The sequence below is a fragment of the Metopolophium dirhodum genome, chromosome 8, assembly GCF_019925205.1.
Source record: "Metopolophium dirhodum isolate CAU chromosome 8, ASM1992520v1, whole genome shotgun sequence".
NCBI classification, from domain to species: domain Eukaryota; kingdom Metazoa; phylum Arthropoda; class Insecta; order Hemiptera; family Aphididae; genus Metopolophium; species Metopolophium dirhodum.
Genome location: NC_083567.1, coordinates 19,819,512 through 19,840,222, shown reverse-complemented (window position 1 = coordinate 19,840,222; position 20,711 = coordinate 19,819,512). Strand labels below are relative to the sequence as shown.

Genomic DNA, 20,711 nt, shown 5'->3' with positions numbered 1-20,711 from the left:
TTGTTTGTTCTATTGCTGTTTACTGTGACACGGTGTAATATATTTGGGGTAATGTGTTTAACAAATAGAACGAACAAAAACTTTGTTGTACACAGGTACAAAATAATGTCAAATAGTAAAACAATGCTCGGAAATTGCTCCGTACAATTTAGTATAATTATTATACAGCGTAGTAAAATATCTTCGGACAGTTAAATATAAATAAATTGGTTATAAATTACAACTAATAAGTCATAATTAACTATGGTAAGCGCTTGATTTTAATATTTAACTGCTCTCGTTCAAGTGGCATCGTTAACTCATAATATTATTGTCATAATATATATTAGGTACGTATGTAAGTATTATTCATAATATGTCATATTATATCTAGACATTTAATTGGTATAGGATATTATACAGGCTGCAGAGATTCGCTGTACTTGTGTCAACTATGGACATTTTATGTTGCCAGTTCCTTCTATTTGTGTTTTCTTATAATATTATACCGTAGGTATATTTTTCCGAAACAAAAAATTGTTGCATTTAAGAATGAATTTAGTGATGTAGTGATCAAAGATCAATTAAATTGTATAGAATAGAATAACTAATGTCTAGGTAATGGGGTCGTTATAAAAAACCAAACATACCTTAACCTTGAAATTCTTATTGAAGATATGAATATTATATTATTTTACTTGTTTTAGTTAAATTTAATATGATATAACATAGCTATTAAACATATTTCTTAACATTTGTGCTTTATTGTAATTTTTAAAAAAAAACGAATATGTCTTATTAGTTATTACACGCTTTTGCAATCTGATATTGTATTCAAGCAAATTATTGTACCATACTTTCATATCGTTTCGCATCTGATGCACAATTCTGTTCGCACTTTAATTTTAGACCGTAATTGTACCGTATTCAGCACATTGTTAAAATCTTATATTATATATAAAAATAATATTAAATTCTCATATTCTGAATAATTAATTACTTTATCCTAAATTAACAAAAATGATATCTATCAACATTTATTTAAACACAATACTCATATTATATTATTGATAATTTTTGTTAATTTTACTTTTTTTGGGAAAATCATATAATAATAATTAATAATATATAGGTCGTATTAATAATACGAATAATAATATTATATAATCACGTGTATTGACAATTATTGATAAAAAAAAAATAGTTATTATTTAAAACAATGTAACTATGATAATATTATTATAGAGAGATGTCGATGAAGTTAACTATACAAAGTATTATTGAAAATGTCTAATGTGAATCAGAATATCGAAATGATAATATTAACTATTCAGAAGTGGTCTATAAAATATTTTTTGTATTTTTAATAGGTATACAGTTTAATGATAAACGCAATGCGTTTTGTTTATCGTTAAGATATTATATTTTTGATGTAAATGTCGTTCTGTAATAAATATTCGATACAAATAGAAAACTTAGACTGTCCGTAGTGTCTGATAAATTATAATTAATAAAATATAGTATAAACAAATATTATTTTTAACGTACCATACATTTTAAGATAGTAAACATTTTGAAAAACTAAACGTCATCCGTATTATTTTTAAAACCAATTTTCCTGAAATTTTAGTGGCTGGGTTGTTTAGAGCTCAGCCTTGGTATTCCATATTATATGCACTGTCTTTTTAAAAATGTTTTATACGTTTAATTTGTACTTCCTTTATTTTTTCTTGACTTATTTTTAAAGTTGTTTGAATGAAAATATTTAAAAACGTATTGCATAGTTACGAGCATAGTTATTACATTGATCCTAAATGTCACCAAAATATTTTGAAAAAGAGTTCATACACATCATTCAATTGAAATTCAATTATAAAAAAATTAGAATATTATTCGATGACACGGTGATTTGTAATTTTCTTGTTTTCAAAATTATTTCTCATAGACAAGTAGAGAAAAATCGAACAGCTTTCAAACAATAGATACATTTATAATGTCTTTTGTTCTTGCCCTTTCCCCTTGCTATGCATAAATCAATAGACAAATATTACTTTTCTTTTGAGGTTTCTTCCCTATTTGCCGAGACAACAATTATTCAAGTTGTTCTAATTTTTTTTTGTTATTGAGTTATATATTATATTTTCACTTATAATGTGTATTTTAAAAATGTTAAATTTTATAGTATTTCCTTAGATTATTAAACGTTAGTAATTTTGAATAAGTAGTTCAAAAAACAATTCACTTAACTTCTTGTACCTACCTATCTATATTCTTGAAATGTTATTATTATTAATTTATTTTCTGATTAGATTATAAGAAACTAAGAAAGTATATACAATTTAGTTATTGACAATAGTTAACCTTTTATGTTTAATTAATTTACTGGGCAATTATTTGTTGAATCAATAGGTACAATAAACAAACTTATTTTATTTTAACACTTAGTGAATGTTACAAAATAGATTTGATGAAGAATGACATTAGCATTTAAAATTAATCAAAATTTATATAGATAGTATATAATATATACGCATAAAATTAAATCAATTGATTTTAGAATTTTAGCCAATTTTATACTTCACTCCTAGATCCGTTAATATCATTTGTTTGATAACATCCGTACATATTTTGTTAAGCTACAGCAGTAGATAACTTGTAAGTTTTAACTTGATTATTGACTTTAGTATGGCGTAATCAGTTAGTACCTATGCTTTATGTAACGTCAATTGCGATTAGTTATCTTTTAAAAATAACCCATTGAATATTATTACAAATAGGTACCAACATTTTATGTTTGTATGTAACTTTTAACTAAGCTATCAGGAGTAGCTCCAATTTCATTTTAGCATGCAAAAAAATGAGAAATGTGTGGGCTTGTTGAACAGTTTGAAAACGGGAAAACTGTTTTTGACATCCCCTTCTATTTTTACCCCCATAATTTATGTTATCTTTTTTAGACGAATAACTTCAAATAGTCAGTTTTAACGAGTTTAGATGAATATAATTAAAATAAATAAATATATATATATGTGTATTATATTTGCCTCTAAGTTTATATTAAACTTTTGACTTTGAATTTTGTGATTATTTTCAAACACATTGGCCTGTAAACGCCTAACTAAATAGCTGCTCACAAAAATATTTAAAAAGTTCTGCTTACTGAATGATTTTTATTTTTTAATTATATGAAATAGTTTAAATTCATATGTATTTTATGGAAAATTGAACTAAAAATTCATTAGTTTTAATGAAACTTCTTATTTGTTCCGTGTTTTCAAACAATACTTTTAAGGATTTTGCCCACGAAAACATTTTTATCTTCGTTTTTATCCGACAAAAAAGAGACGTGATAGATTTTTTTTCATTTCCTTTTCCTACATTATTATACTTAAAAAACAAACAAATAATTACCATTGTAGTAGTCACGCATTTATTTTCTTTTATTTCTGTATACGTACCAATTTCGATGATTAGAGTATGTCTTCCGTTTTTTTTTTTATAGTGGTAACTGTCTCTGCGACGTGCGTATGCGGTGGTGTGCGGTGCTTTATCGAAATAATAATAATAGTAATAAAAATAAAATATGTGTTTCTCAAAGCGAGGGAACATTTGATATTCTAAATAAAAAGTGATGAATCCGCTATTACGCCGATCGGGGACGTTAGGAGTCTATCGATTGGCATGTTCTTCTTTTGAACGCAGAGCTGTGTCAAAGGCGAGCGATCGTTCCTTTGAACCAGGAAAACACGTGTCCCTACTATTATGGTATATGGCTTCGAACCGAGTAAAAAAAAAAGAAATAAAAAAACTACTCGTATTCCCTTGCATTAATAAATTGTTATCGACAATGTTCTTACTATGGTCTTATATTATCTGCCGTAGGTAAACGAAAATCGATTGTCCTTTTTCCAAACCGGTCGTCGACGACAAAAAATTTCACCGGGATAACCGCCGTCACTTTATCCCATCCACACCCCGTACGGTACGCAATCCGTTTTCGTCCATCCCACCCACCCACCCACCAAATACCAACTGCGCCGGGTAAGTCGACCGCGCGAAATTCGTTTCGACGGGCAACGAAACAATGTGTCGCTTAATGACAGCCGCCGCTCGCTCCAAGTCAGAGTTTTGTCGCCGCCGCCGCATTGAATGTTACACGTCATACGTGATATTATATACTCGTGCCCGCGCGCGTGCGTGTAACACCGGTAGTGATATTCACCCATAACGATAATAATAATGATAATAATAATAAACGCTGTGGTGACGTACGCACGCGTTGATAATAATTATTATTGTCTTCTCTTATTGTGTGGCCGCCGCCAATGGCGTGTGTACCGTATTATTATTATTATTATTATTATTACTATTATACTACTCTCTGCGCCGGGCGTTTTACACTCGCTGTTCGTATGCAGGTGACACACATCCTGGCCGCCGCCGCCCGTCCATGAATACTAATAAACGTCCGCCGCGCCTCCGTCTCCGTTGTCGTTGTTCTCCCGATCGCGTAGAATACGTTCCAGTTATCATCCTCTTTTCTTCGCGTTTATCGGAGAAGTGTAGAACCCATTCCTCTCGCACGCCTTTTCCGCCGAGTCGGTTTGCCTAACGTGTGTAGGGCTCTCCATACGTTTTCAAATGACAACAATATTATAACCTAAAACCTAGAATATTACACGCGTGCAACACCTATCCGATGTATATTTTATATTTTTTTTTATTTCCGAACTGAACTCGCCTCGGTTTCATTACATACGGATTTTTTCCCCACCAGTCGTGCTCGTCATACTTAGGTATATATATATATATCATATTATTATTTATTATTATTTGTCGCCTACGAGCTTTTTTTATTCCTGCATCCCCTCAACAACCCCACTCGGGCGCCGGAGAACTAAACCACGCGGAAAACGTAAACGCTTGCTCCGCCACACCACACCTCACGCGCGCGTACGATATCGAGTTTACGGATATTTTTTCTATTTTTTTTTTGACTTACACATTCGACATCTTTCGAGGAAAACGACGCCCGTCGTCTATATAATAATATATTGTACGCACAGCGGTAAGAATTTTTTTCGCTTTTAAATAAGCACACCCCGCGCGGTGTCTTGCGATGAAAATCAAATATTATGTTCTAGTTGTGATCGAAACGGCACGAAATCGTTTACTCGCTGCGACGCTGCGCGAATCGCGAAATGTGGTAATTCGATCGTTTTTGAATTGATAGAACGACGGTGGCGGTAGTCCTCCTCCAAGAGTTGTGTGTACCTACAATACCACCTTGTCCTTGTGCATTCACTGTTCACGAAATATTGTATTCCGCCTATTTGCTCGTTTTCGATAAGATTGAAATATGTACCCACCACTAATGTAGAAACAATGTCTTGCGAAATGCCTAACCATATTATATTCATCACAACCAACAATTCATATCGTCCCATAATCTATATTATACACTCCTTGCACTGTCGCGCGTGTATATTTATAATATTACACAATATACTTTAGGTAGTAAGTAGATACAACCGGGTAAAACTATGTATATAGGAAGTGTTTAAATTTAAAAGCGTGAGTGCTTAGATCTCCCGAGAATTACGTAGGTACTCATAACAGGGTCGTTTGCGTCTGTGCACAATTTTTACATAATCACCCCACATTATCTGACCTATTTTTTTTTAAACTTTCGTTCAGCACTAAAATTCAAAAAAACCCGTTTAATATTTTATTATTTAAAGCGAGTTGCAGTTGATATTGTGATGTTTCGATCGGTTGTTTTTTTATGAATGACTATTATAGTTAATATAGGTATTACTATTTTTTTTTAAGTTGTAGTTGTAGGTTTATGTGTTATAGGTTTATTGTGTGCTATTAGTTTAAAACTCAATTCGTACAAAAATTATGGAATTATTGAATATTTTAATAAATTACAACTTCCTTTTAAGGCTAAAACTAAAATAAGTAACATTTGAAAGATTGGAAGAAACCGTTTGGTGTACTTAACTCGGTTTATGGTGTTTAAAAATAAAGTATTAATGTTCTATAGGTTTTATGAACTAAGTCGCTCTGTTTTTTTTTTGGCCTCTTTGGTGTTGTTTTATTACTTCCGTCTCTTATCCAAAACCCAATACAAAATAAAATACAAAGATAAAAAAATGATAATAGACTGCCGTCTGCCATAATTATTGCAATCAATGTTGCCGTGGCGAGTCGTGATCAATGAATTAAATTCGATAATAGGATTATATTTAGACGGTGTTATTTCAATAATTCTACAAGTACAATACCAAACATGCAGAATTCTCATGTTTTCAACTTATATAAGTTATAGAGGTTTTACACGGTCCGGTTAGTTTTATATACTAATCAGAAATAATATTGTAAATAAACTATGCGCGTGGATTTCAACATTATATTATGGTATTCACTATTCAACGCTATAACATACAAAATTAAAATAGGTCGTAACGTTATCTAAAACATACAGATATATTATATTTTTATATAATAGTTTTGAGGTTTTGATTTTCGACTGCCCATCATGTGTTTCTGCGGTATAATTAAATTTATACCTACCCTAAGTTTTTTTACGATTGTGTTTTCATCTCGAAATTAATAATACAATCAATTTTAGGACCGTTCTGTCTCCCGTGTCCCGTTTCCGTTTTATGTAAATTGTTTTTCTCGTAACTCTTTCGGCACTGTATTCAAAGTTCGTGTAAAATGTACATACTGTATTATGTAGTAGGTATATAATATAATATATATCACGTGCCGGGAGACTAATGAGAGAAGAAGTCTCTTCTATGTTTCGTAATAGTTTTACTTCCGTAGAACAACATACTACAACAACATTGACGATGTTTCAAATATTCATATTCGCAATTTAGATTATAAACATTGTAAACACACACGCCATGTTCAGTGAGTACGCTCTTGTCGTTTCCTGGAAAAAACAATAGGGTATGACAAATTATTTATTTGCCTCTGCACTAAATTCAAATTAAATTTTTGGAATTTTCTGTTCGAGCTCTCGTTGGAATCCGCAACGTTCGACACTATGACGACGTTTGCAGCCATCGTCGCGCATTCAAATATCATGTTATAAAAATAGATTGTGAAACGTTTGAATATTCATTGTTGTGTTGCAGTGGTGTCCGAAACAACAAAAATTAATTCAACAATAAATTCCATCAATTATTATTGGGGAGCCGAACTTTTTTCTCCCTCTGGCCGCGTTGTACGTGCCCGCTGTCGGTTTGTTTATTTCCAATCCAGTATGAAAAAAAAAATACATGTATACACGGCGAACCTCGTGATGTGTTGATCTATTTCTGAAAACGCATTACCAAATATTATGTACGAGAGTTTTGAAGTGATTCAAACCAGTGATCGCAAGTAGTGGCTAAATTTAACGGTCCGCATACGATTTTTACTATCGAACTAATGTGTGGCGCGATCGTGAGCCAAATTAAACATAAACCTAATTTAGTACTCTCCGTCCAATTGCATATTATTTTTACGCATACGTGATGAAACCGAACTGTGTTGTGTGCTGCATGTAATAATATACTAGTCTTTCGATTTACGGTTTTCAAAATAGTAATAATTGTGAATATTATACGTCGCACTCGAATAACATCTCAATAAGTATTATTGATGCAATCCGAATTTTATAATAATATTGTGTTCTACATTCGTCGTGTTCGTATATAAACAATCACGGATATTGAAAAATACTCTTTTTTATTCGCATTTTGGGTAAATCATATATTATACTCGTTACACGACAGTACACACTAGAATCGATCCGAGGTCTCGATATGAATGTTAACAAAACGTGTTCTCCGAGAATACGATAAATAAAAAACTGTTTTAAAACATAGACAATATAATAATATATTATATTATGCTAAAGAAAGTTTCAGCCATTTGAAGAAAAAAAACAAACAAATTTTGGACGTGCTTTGAATTTAGATTTGCACCGATATACAAACTAATACACTTTTGGGATGGTCATCTTTTGTAACTTGTACAGTTTTTGTTTTTAACATACATAATTGTGTACTATGTATTGTTGTATTGTGATTTGTTGTCACTGTCGACGTGATTGCACGTACCCAGTATGCAAATTGCTTATAAAATGTCTGGAATAAAACTATGTAGTTTTCATGTAAAGAATCTTTTGCAGAATTCGATCTTGGTATTATTGTACTTTTTTTGTATACTTAAATAAAATATTTTATTTTTTGTTTTTATTGTGTTATTTTTGTTTACAAGTCATTATTCTTCGCATAATAAAATAAAACTATATTAAAATTAAGCATATTAATTTATCTCTTAATTTGTTCCTATTCTTGGAATAAATAAAATACAAATTATTTTCAAGTACTAATATAATTAATGTTAAAATCCAGTTAGAATATTATGATTAATATGTAGTAATATTATTTACTTATTAAAGAAGTAGTTGTATTAAAAAATAAAATATAGTAAGATATTATTTTGTATATAAAAAGTAAACTATTAGAACAAATTAAATTATATTCATTAACAAAAAAAGCACCTCAACAGCCTGGACACGGATAAGAAGAATTAAATTCGTCGATATCATTTATAAGTAGGTTAGGTAAGCCGTCAACGGCATAAACTATGTTAAGTGTTTTCTATAAACGTAAAATAATGAATGATGAACATTTGCGCTCTTGAGTCTAGATTTTATTCATGAATTCCCAAAATATGTAGATTTGAAGATAATAAACTTATAATATTATGAAATAAATTGTCAATATTTTTTTTTGTTTTTATTAAATAATTCATTTTATAATTTTCTATACTACGTATGTTATTTTTTAAAGAAGTTTTTTTCATGAATATTATTGCTGCAGAGGTATGATAGGAATTTGAATAAATGGTAATATTTCTTTATTGTATAATATTATATTATATTACATTTCATTTTATAGATGCCCATTTCTCGCTTCACTCGGTAATTATAAATACAAAGTAAGTACTGAATTTACACTCATTTGCACGGAAAATGTGTTCTCTTTAATTATATTGTATCCAGGGTTCCATGTTAGCGGAATATATTACGTAATATTTAAAATGTAAAGACCGAGCTTTTTTTGTTGCTATTATATACTTTCGACATGGTTTCCGAGAAAAACATTTCATTTATCGAAGATTTATCGATTTATCTCAATATTAATTCTATGCCATCTCGAATACCATCTTCGCAGATTATATTTAATATACAATATTAATATTAATTCTAAAACGTTCTCCGATTGGATAATTTTGTGTAATCAGGCGCGACCCTGTAGTATGCTGCTGCACTATAATAATTGTGTAGGTGTATAAGATATAAAGCTTTTTGTACGAGTAAATAAAAAGCGATCTTTCGAATGGGAAATATTTTAGAGCTTCTCTCTCTCTCTCGTTCTGTCAACTCGTGAGTATACTCTTGCCGAGTGCAAACTACACTACTTCTCACTGTGCTTGAAAATATATATTATGTATGTGTATCAAAATGTGTGTGTTTCAAGCGCACTCGAATCGTGTATCAACGATAAACGCGTACGCTCAGAAATCTTGTTTGGGTATTTCGCGTGTCACTTAGGTTTCGCATATATTTAGAACATTGTCATTTGCATATGCAGAACGTAGTTGGATATTTTGATTTTAAACTGAATTCCCAGACGAGCAAATAAATGCAAATACTGAAAAATGCATTGGAAATAAAAAAACCTAAATTCCGCTGTGTCGTCGAAATGACGAAATGTATTTAATATATAATAATAATAATATGAACCATGCGCACGTAATACAATATCGATCACAAATATCCATATAGGCGTCGAAAACATATAAATAATCCTTTGATAATTTTAACAGCCCCCCTCTCCTCCATCCACCCGTGATCGTTTAGTGTTGAGGCGCACCAAAGAATAAAAAAAAATTCGTGTCAGGTTTTAGGAGGGTACATTCAATAATATATTTAAGCGTATTTTATTTTATAAAAAGTGTCTCGATTGTTTTCTTACCGTTTGTTTTTACGGCTGCACTCCAAACAATGTAATAATAAGTACCTATCATACGTAGGTATTAATTTGATATATTTATTACTTCATCTCATAGAAAACCGTAGATAACAATGTGTAGGAATTCGATGTTTTTTCAAAATGCAAGAAAGTAAACCTTAGGTTTTATTATTGCTCATTAGACGTAGATTAGTATTAATTAACCCTTCGTATATACTGGTGGGATACTGTTGGCCGTCATTCAACTGAACAATTATATTAAAACTATTGTCAAAACTACTATATATTATAATTTTATTAAAATATAATATTATAATATTGAAGAATTGCGTTCCCTAATATTGTTGGTAATCTGGTAACGTAACTTGTTTGTACTTATTCTTTAATTCGTCTTGCGTAAATTTAAAACAGTAAGCTGTAACATACTTGTTAATCTTTAGATAACGTCAAAATATGTAATTTTAAAGTATTAAAACGATTTAAATATGAATTAGGTATCTCATTTTTGTATGTAATATGACGCAGTTACAAATACCGATAGCTTAAAAGTCGATATATTTTTCTGATTATAAATCGATAATTTATATGTAAGCACTTGACTATGATAGTATAATTTACATTTGAAATATTATCATAATTTTCACAGAGATTCATCTCTAATTCTTCCTTCTAGTTTAGCGATTTAGCGTGTCGTAACCTAAACTAACTGTATTTTACGGTCTCGTTCCTAATCAGATTAATATTTGAACTTTTCTTTTAAGATTTAAGTTTTTCAGTTGGCCTTGTTTCCGCTGATGTGTGTTTTTGGGAACATTTTGGGGTAGTGAAAATACTAAAGGCTTAATTAGTTGATTTTCATGTAACACCTTTCTAGTTTAAAAATTTAACAGATGGTATAATTGTTACAAATATAGTACTTTAATACGATATTAATTGTGATTTGTGAATCGTATTTCGTAGTATTTATAATTAAACTTTAAATTGATTCTATACTCGATTCTATAGCAATGTATCTTGTATTTAAATATAAATTCGTATGTATACAATTCAAGTTAATTACATTTTTGTAGGTACTTTGAATTTACGTATAAAGTTCTTGATTTTTTTTCTGCAAAACTTGGCTGGTAACTTTTCTTAATTTATGATTTTTTTTAAATTTATCCACACTTTTGAACGAAAGCCAACCCAAAGAAAGAAAATAGATTATTCAACTATCTAATTATTTCTATTTGCTTACACCTTAACAATGAACTATATAACTTTCAAATTAAATTATATTAGCATTTTGTATACATTACTGAGAATGTCAATATAATTACAAACTAATATAGACAAATTATTATTATAGCAAGTACTTCTAGGTACTTACAATATGTACGATTTTTTCAATATATGATTAATTTGATTACATAAATTCGGTCTTATACTTTTAATTTTATGTTTCAATTTCTATATTGCTCTATACTTTATTCATACTATAATATGATTGAACTACACTGCGATTGACGTGAAATTATTTTTATTTAAACTCAAATGTGTATCATAAGTCATAACATAAAAAGTTTAAATTTTAAACTGTATTTATCAAAACATTAAGTTATTTTTTACTTTTTAATTGCATATTTGTCTATTTTTCAGATTAATTACAAACAAATGATTGTTATAAACAATCTATGCAAAAATCCTGTCAAATGAAAATTATTATTTATGTTTTAAATTTACATTTCAGTGTTTTAGTTTCATACAATATAAATAATTATTGGTTTTACCTTTATTATTGATTGAGATATAATATATGTAATTTTGGTCACCAAAATGGAAAAAAAACATACTATAATTATTTATAGTGTTTTTCGTTTGTGCGTGCCTGTTGTGAATTGTTGTCTTTTTAAGTAGATATTTTTGCTTTTGCTGTTTATTTCGTGAACAGTTGTATATTATTGTACCTTCTTTTAAATGGTAGATTTTTCTCAGCGTTCTGCATTTTTTGTTTTTATTTTATTTGTAAACAGTTTAAACGTGAAACTATTCTGTAGACACACTATAAGTAATAATATCGTTTAAGTGATTTAAGACTCGAAAGTCTGGATATAAGGTAGATACAATAATTGATCATCATTTAAGGCATATGCATCTTTATAGAACCGTGAAGAATAGGTAAACTTAACTGGATATATGGCCTTTAGGTAACGTGTTGGAGGTAGGTAGTATTAAGCAGGTTCATGTGGATTTGCCCATAAAGATAATACGAGGATATAAAGTAATAATTACACTTGGATTATCTTAACTATATATAATTTAAATGAGATAAAGAACATAATAATCTCGGATTCTGTCAATATAACTGTCTCAATTATTATGGGTAGTATTTGCAAGTCGTACAACACTGGCTAATATTGATTATGTGTATAATATGTTATATGTTTAGGTATGTTTCCTTATTAAATATTAAATTGGTGGAAATGTAATTACAAAGTAGAGTTATTTGTACAAGTGATGATAGACGGTTGTAACTTGTAATACGGTTTAGACTTTTAGAGGACAATTAAATATTACGTAGAAGGTAAGAACACGTGAATTTTTTTTAAACCATTGTCTGTTTCAAGTTTTTAATTGAATACTGTAATTTGTTTCAAGTTTGATCATATTAATGTCTGAATAATGTCCGACGTTATTAAAAATATTAAATTATCCTGCATGACGTGTCACGTGTTGCCCTAGCAATTCGTAAATATCACAACTTGGGTTAATTTTTTGAATGTGTTGTTTGAACCGTTTAAAATGTTATAACTGAGCTAACGTCATATTTTTGTAATGGCTGTTTCCCGAGTTATCTTCATCCCACGCTGGCTCGGAGGGACAGAAAAAAGATAAATGTCCCCGACATTAATATGCGGGTCAGTAACATGATACAGATGGCCTTTCCCCTGCCTTTTACATATTGTTTTTTAATCGTTTTTTTTTTTAATAATAATAATTTTTTGCTTTCATGTTACACTTTAGTAAAATAATGCCATTACTCATTAGACCTACAAAACATTACTCATTAAAAAAACATAACGAAACACGTTTGTTTTCAGTTTTTTTTCCTTGTCAGTGTAGCGTTTACAATTATAGATTTTTATAGTTTCTATCATTTTTTTAAAACAATTTTTTAACGTGTGATGAACATAAAAATCCAACTTGAACAGTTTCATGAAGCAACTGAATTAACTAAGAACCTATAGTAGATACTGAATTGCTTATTAATATATACCTACAATTAATAGTCAATACATGCCAAGTAATTAAATAGGTACAAGCAATCTAATTGTTATATATTTTAAGAAATTTACTAAATTTTCAAAATTTGAATAAAATGTTATTTTAATGGTTTTTTAAAAAAAATAAAAAATACTTTTTCCATTACTTCATCGATAACTATTCATATTTTAAAATAAACAAAGTCTTAGTTCGTCTAAGGACATCAGACAATTTATTTCGAAATGTTTCATACTCGGTTTCATATTATCGTATCGCGTGAATTCAGTAATTATGATATGGTGAACGGAAACAAAATATGTTTAATGTGTTTTTTTAAACAATTAAAAATTACTATTAAAAACTTAATGTTTACCGTGTCGAAAAAAAAAAATGTTTTTATTTTTTTAAATGTAGTGTATTCATATTCATAATATATTTATAACACGTGTGCATTTTATTGGCACTATATGTTCATAAATTAACGATAACTCAGCTAAATATTGTTTAAAGTAGTACAAAAATTTAATGACTCGCTGTAAATTTCGTAGTAGGTATAGTGTATTAGTAACCTAACCTACTACTATATGTATATTTTAGTATGCATTACTATTTTTATGATTATATATCATATATACTATAACTTTAAACCATAACTTACTACTATAACTTTAAAATCAATCTCACTATGAAAACTAGTTGAATTCGTGAAGTTGTTTAAATTTTGTAAGCGTCCAGAAACATATCTATGGAATATTTAGAATGACAAATGTACCATGATTATAAAAACGACTTACTTGCTTAAAATAAGGTTATAATCTTCAATAGATATAATACTAAAGGCACAGCTGATTAATAATGTATTTAATCAGTGAATTGTTGCATAACCAAGTAGGTATGTTTATAACAATTTGTCAATTATCTATTATTTATGAAATTCATGACAATGTCTATACATGATCATAATTTGTGGTTATCCTATATGTTAAATCGTTTAAAACCAATTGATATGAAAAAGGTTTATAATTGAGGTACAATATAAGTTTGGATGCAATTGTAAACTAACCTTTTTTTACATTTGGCAAAAATGAGATGGGAACTAAAATGTTTTTTTTTTGTTGTGGAAACAAATAGGCCCCATATTATTATGTATTATAATATAAAAGAACGAATAATGCGAAGCAAATACATAACAGTTTCTGCCACTGCCAATTTGCCATCATCCATTTCGTTAAAAACGGGGTTTTGTATGAGTACACAGCGCGTGGTAAACACTTGTATTATTTTGAATTTTCCATCCACTACCGAAAATCCCATCCATATATATATATATAAATTTTATTGACATCCCAATGCTTTTCGCTCATATACCGGCCACTTATATGTATATATAATACAAATATATCTATAATAATATGTTCTGCCCGGAAAAATAACTTATCGAATAAGGAAAGGTATTTTGCGTCATCGTCCCGCCCGTGTGTGATGTACGGTGTATGTGTTGGTCGATGAGGTGTGGTTGGGGGCGGGTTTTTGAATGACTGAGAGAGGAAGCCTTTACAACAATAACCACTTAGCCAGACGGGTTTATGCCAATAGCTGGTTTTTGTTTATTGAAAAGCTTCCGAGGAAAAGGGGTCGAGAATAATACACATAAGCAATGTATATTGCTAACGGCTAGCGTGGTTTTGGGGCCACACACTAGACAATAAAACCGTATGGAGAGAAAAACTATAGAGATACTGAGCGAGGGAAAGGAGCGAGTGAGAGAGAGAGAGACTGAGCCGCGGTGACCGAAAATATTTATCGCTGAGCTCGTTTAATCACGATGCCGCCGCAGCTTGGGGTTATCCAAATAATTGGTTTTCGGTTATGAAAACAACAGATGCGAGGAGAATAATATGTGATGGGACGTGATGCGTCTCCAGGGACCCCGTGTACATTCGCGCCGCGCCGTGGCGTTTGCCCTCTTCGGTCCGAGTGCGTCCGTTCACGTATACAATATATACTATATCATATATATGTATGTGTGTGTGTGTGTGTGTATACACTCTCGTACGGAGAGAATTTAAAAGTAATTTATATTGTTTTCGTTTCCGGCCTGTGAAACCGAATACGAACGTGGGCCGAACAGCGCTAGATGAGCCAGCAGCTGTAAGATCTCCGTGAATATTGTACGCCTATGATGTTGAATTTGATTATCGTCTTGGACCTAGGTCGTGTTTTCGGTACCCAAAACAACTCGCCGAGCCGCTTCTCACCCAACTCTGTTCCGCCATTCGAAAAACGCATCAAGAATTTCTAATCCGACGCGGTGCTTTATTAGAATATGTCGTAAATGTGTTGTTTATACACGACGAGGCCAGCCCTAAAGTTGTGCCCCTCCCATCCCCATCCACCCGACAAGTGTAAGCACTGAGTATTACGGTCGATTCGCGAGTACCAAACGTGGTGGAGGAGATCGGTAGGGACGACGGTAAAATATGATAATGGCTTAGTTCCGATGTATACAAAACACGTGTCGGGCGCGGGATAATATGACGTGGGGAGGTGCTTGCATATTGTTTTGTGAGTCTTATTCTGTAACTTAACTTCTTATAACTGTAACAAGAGTATAACGAAATTCGACAGCCTGTTGTGTTCATCCACCGCGCCCTTTCACCCTTTAACACCACCACCGCTGTGGCGTGTTTCGTCTTGTTGAACCGTATACGCTCGGAAAAAGATAATAATAATAATAACGATTACGACGGCAGCACAACCACAGCAGCACACATAATGGTGGGAGTATACCGTTGACGGCGGTCGTGTGTCTCCTCAGTAATAAACCGAAACGATATATATTGTAATAAATACGAGTGCAAGAATATAATACGTAATAATATATCTTACGGTTGTGTATATAGGCCACACATATACCTACACTATATTATTATTACAGTAATGGGGCAGCACCGCGATCGTTGTTCGCCCGCGTTTAATATAAATCATTTGGCGCCCATTATTCCTCGGTATCTTTTCGGATTCGCGAATTGTAGACGCGATATACGTGCGCATTTATACATATTATATATATATTGTACGCACGCGTAATAAATTATATGTACCTAAGTGTGTACAATGATAAATCATACCCGCGCGGACCCGACGCGATAAAATTGCATACCGTTTTTCACGGTCTCTTGCCCGACTGATCGTTTGTCGTTTATGCGCGTTTCGCCCGACCGTTCAAAATATATAGCGTGTGAACGACCGCGACGATGATAATATTATTATTGAGACTTCGTTCATACATCGTCATGGTTGAAGGGTTGTTGGGGGGGGGGGGGTCGGGGAGGTAAAGCTAAACGCGCTTTCCGATGTTATGAATATTAAAGCATTATAAATTAGGTAGGACCAGATCCTACACCTATTGTAGTGGGCGATTTTTTTTTTCATCACGACGAAACCTATAATAATATTTTTTAATCTACCTACATATTATATCAGAGGAACGAAGGCAATTTAATTTATTAATGTTTTTTTGTTCCGTGTTTGTTGCAGAAAGAAAACTGTTCATCGGAATGCTGTCGAAAAAAATATCCGAACCCGACATCAGGCTGATGTTCGAACCTTTCGGAGCCATCGAAGAGTGTTCGGTGCTCCGGGACCCAAATGGCGTTAGCAAAGGTAAAAAACATTTCGTTTGAAAATAAAATACTACACTCTACACGTAGGTATATGATTTGACGTTTGAAAAAAAATATATAACCGTAGGTAGCAATTTAGCGAAACGGTATGGCTGCCGTTCGCTGTGCAACGCGTTATACATTATATTTTTTTTTAATTTATAAAAAACACGTGTTGTTATTGGGTGTATGTTCGTTTGGCACTTTTAACTTATTATAATTGATATAGTGTGTACAGAAGTATTATACTACTTTTATGATAGTTTGCAGCTATCGATCGGGGTTTTTTTATGGTTGCCATACATCTTTCTTTTCCGATTTTAGCGCGCATGATCATATATGACTTTTTCCACTTAACAAGTATTTATTAGTTGCGCGTGGATATTAATATCATGTTGTGACTCATCGTGGTGTAGTTAAATGTCCTTATGAAATATAGTTGGTGGTCGCATACTGTATAGAGTGAGCGATAAAGGTTCTTCTTTTTTCATCTTAACATCAACCATATTGTGTAATAACTAATGTAAGTGTTTAACAAAGTCGGGTTGGAGGCGGCGTTTGTGCTCTTCGTAATAAAATGAATTAATATCATTTTAGACTGCGCCGAGGACAGATTTTTGGCTTCTGAGCTACTATATTTATTAAATTTCCTCCAGTACGCTCTTTTCTCCTAAGTGCTCCTCCGGAGTCGTCGGCTGACACTGTTATGAAAAAATATTATAATTTTTTTTTTCGATCGTTCAAAAAGCTGCAACTGCTGTGTAACATTTCGTGTATATTAAAATATACCATTACTGATGTATACTTAAATAATTATGCTTGTTTTGCAGACATAATATAGTATATTATTATATAATATTTTCAATAAATCTTTACATAATTGGGTGTTTGCTTTAAATTCTTATTTTAGATTTAGAATAGTAGGGTGAGAATTATATTAGATATTTACAATGATAGTGACTTCTTTTGTTTTTGTTTTCACGATGTTATCACTTTCGTATAAAATGGATGTGCTGAAAGTTTCATATACCCATATAGATTGGGACTTGGACACATATGCTACCACTAGCATTAGGTTATTTCGGAAATTTTTCCAGTAGTTTTTTTAGAAAATGGCAAAACACTATTGAAAATCGAGCCCTCACTGCAGGAAACCCAGTGGGAGATTCCCATTAGATTCCCACTGAGGAACTAAACTTTTTGCATTATTTACAACTTTTTGAACATCTCAGACAGTTGCAATTTTCACCGATTTTTATTTTAGTATCTTATAGATGTAGTATAGTATTATTAAAAACGATTTCGATAAAGTTATTATAATTTAATCCAAGATTAACATGAGGTTATTTTAGCTATAACTAAGAGATAGGACATCGACATTTTTCATTAATCATTATGGTTATTTGCTAATAATACAGCACAGAATTAATTAAATGTAATCAATTAAAAATTCTTCGATAAAAACTGAATATACGATTTGTTGTTGCTAATGAAAAGGCACTATATTATAGTGGCCAACCCATCTCCTGTATCAGCATTTTTTATATTAATTATGTATTTATTTTTACTTGGTTTTTTATTTCACTACTTACTATGGGTTGGAACCCTCTACCCACTGGTACTTTTTTAGTAGTATTTTATTAAAGAAGTAGCTGCTAGAGAGATTTAAACTAAAAACAAATTATTTAACAAGATGGAACGATTAAATACTTAATTATCAAATTTCATATTTGATAATTACTTTAATTCTCAATACTTAACTAGTTATTCATGAACAGTGTTGGGAATTATCTAGATAATATTTTTAAAAAAAAATTATCTTTTAGAGTATCTAGATAATTATGTTACGATTTATCTAATGTTCATCTTAGATAAAAAATTGGCTTATCTAGATAAATATTATAGTACCCCTACAAAATTATAAAACCAATGTTACTAAGTTCTTAAATAATATAAATTATTTATAAAATTAGAAGAATATATTTCTTGTTATTATTGTTAACGACAGTATTACGATAATACGAGAACCTGTGTGCGGGCATGCACTATACATCGTTCTCTACTAGCCATAAATCATGAGCTTATTACAATTAATTAGGTATAGGTTTATTTCCCCATCCATTTTAAAAATAAATTAAAATTAACTTGAAATGAGAATGCACCAGAACGCTGATGAAAACCGGTTGAACCTCTGATAACGATGCGTCGATGCGCGATGCAGTGCGTTTTTTGAAATAGTTTTATAGCATATTATTTCATAAGACTAAATTTAAAGTTAAGACAATTTAGATCGGTACCCCTCATAGACCATAGTCCATAGTAGTATAGTTTATTACCCCCTCAATTCTCATCGACCATAGTAGTATAGTTTAGTAGCCTCATATTTTATTTGATCAGTTGATTACCCATACCATCATAATTTAATATATGTAAATTTATTATACTAGGTAATGTTCAGTATCTAAAAATACATAGGCAGTTTTATGTCTTAAATTTAAAAAATACAATATCATTTTGCTACTTGATAGTAGCAACTTGCTACTATGGCTTGATTTTCAGAAAAATGTAGTTATACTTATATGGTCACAAATCCTATATTTTTGACTTAACAAATCAATTTTGTTTTACTGATATCATAGTTTTTACTTTTTACAATGAAAACTTAATATACATAAAAAAATAGTCATACACTCATACATCACGATTAATCAAAGTACCTATTATAATATGTTAATTAAATATATGATACTAAAACAACTTTGTATAAAAATAATTAGATCTCATTTGTATTTAAATAATAATTAATGTATTAATACAATTATTGTATTACATAAAATGTATCACAATTGAAATTTACTTTTCATTATAGTTATATTAAATATATTTTTAAAATAAGTATAAAAATAATAACCAAAAAGCTACGCCTAACTGATCTAAGTAACTTAAACAAGGCTATATATATTGTATACAGGTACTAATATTATTATTATTATTATTATTATTAAAATTATTGAAAATATTTTTTTTTATTAATATTTTGCAGTTGTAATTTTATAATTTATATTTTGTTTTATAAACTATTAAAAATGTTGTATTCAATAATAAAACAATACGCCTATATTTTAGCATTCAACTATTTCTTACCAAACATTGATTATAATGTAATATTTACTATTTATATGTTTTTTAAATATTTGAGGTGTAGTTTATCCTTTTTTATATTGGTTTAATATGATTTACAAGTGGCTATAGCCTATAAGTGCATACAGAGGCATTTGACAATATTTATTTAGAACCAACTTTTCCTTGAGATAATACAAATAAATAATTTTTTACTTGATTAGTTTGTATTAAAATGTATAAATTATTATTAATTTATTATTGTATGCATTTGTATAACTAAGTAGGGGTAGAATTATTATAGTACCTATTAAAGAAGAAAGAGTCAGCTAACTACATAATTTTGAACATTCAAACCAATACCAGTATTCCAAGTATTGGTTTAAATGTTTTGATGTTTCATTCTTATGGCTATAATATTCAAATAGTTACATTTGAAGGCTTAATCCGTTGTTATTATAAATATTATGTCATTATATTAATATATATCTAATATTACAAAAATACTAAAAAACATTAAAAATAAGTGTAAAAAAATGATATTTATCTAGATAAATGTATTGTTGTATTTATCTTTATCTAGATAAATTACATTTATGTTATCTTTATTTTTATCTAGATAATATTTTGTTAAAATTATCTTATCTTATCTAGATAA

At 30.3% G+C, this 20,711-nt stretch overlaps 1 protein-coding gene across 13 annotated transcripts in view; it reads left to right on the top strand.

Annotated features, from left to right (window-relative positions):
- Positions 1 to 20,711, top strand: part of LOC132951149 (CUGBP Elav-like family member 1) — a 194,178-nt gene that overhangs the window by 149,795 nt on the left and 23,672 nt on the right. For all 13 annotated transcript variants that reach the window (XM_061022882.1, XM_061022891.1, XM_061022890.1 and 10 more), the window contains one exon: positions 16,809 to 16,934. In XM_061022882.1, the coding sequence (XP_060878865.1) occupies positions 16,809 to 16,934 (126 nt within the window). The remainder of the gene's footprint in view (positions 1 to 16,808; positions 16,935 to 20,711) is intronic.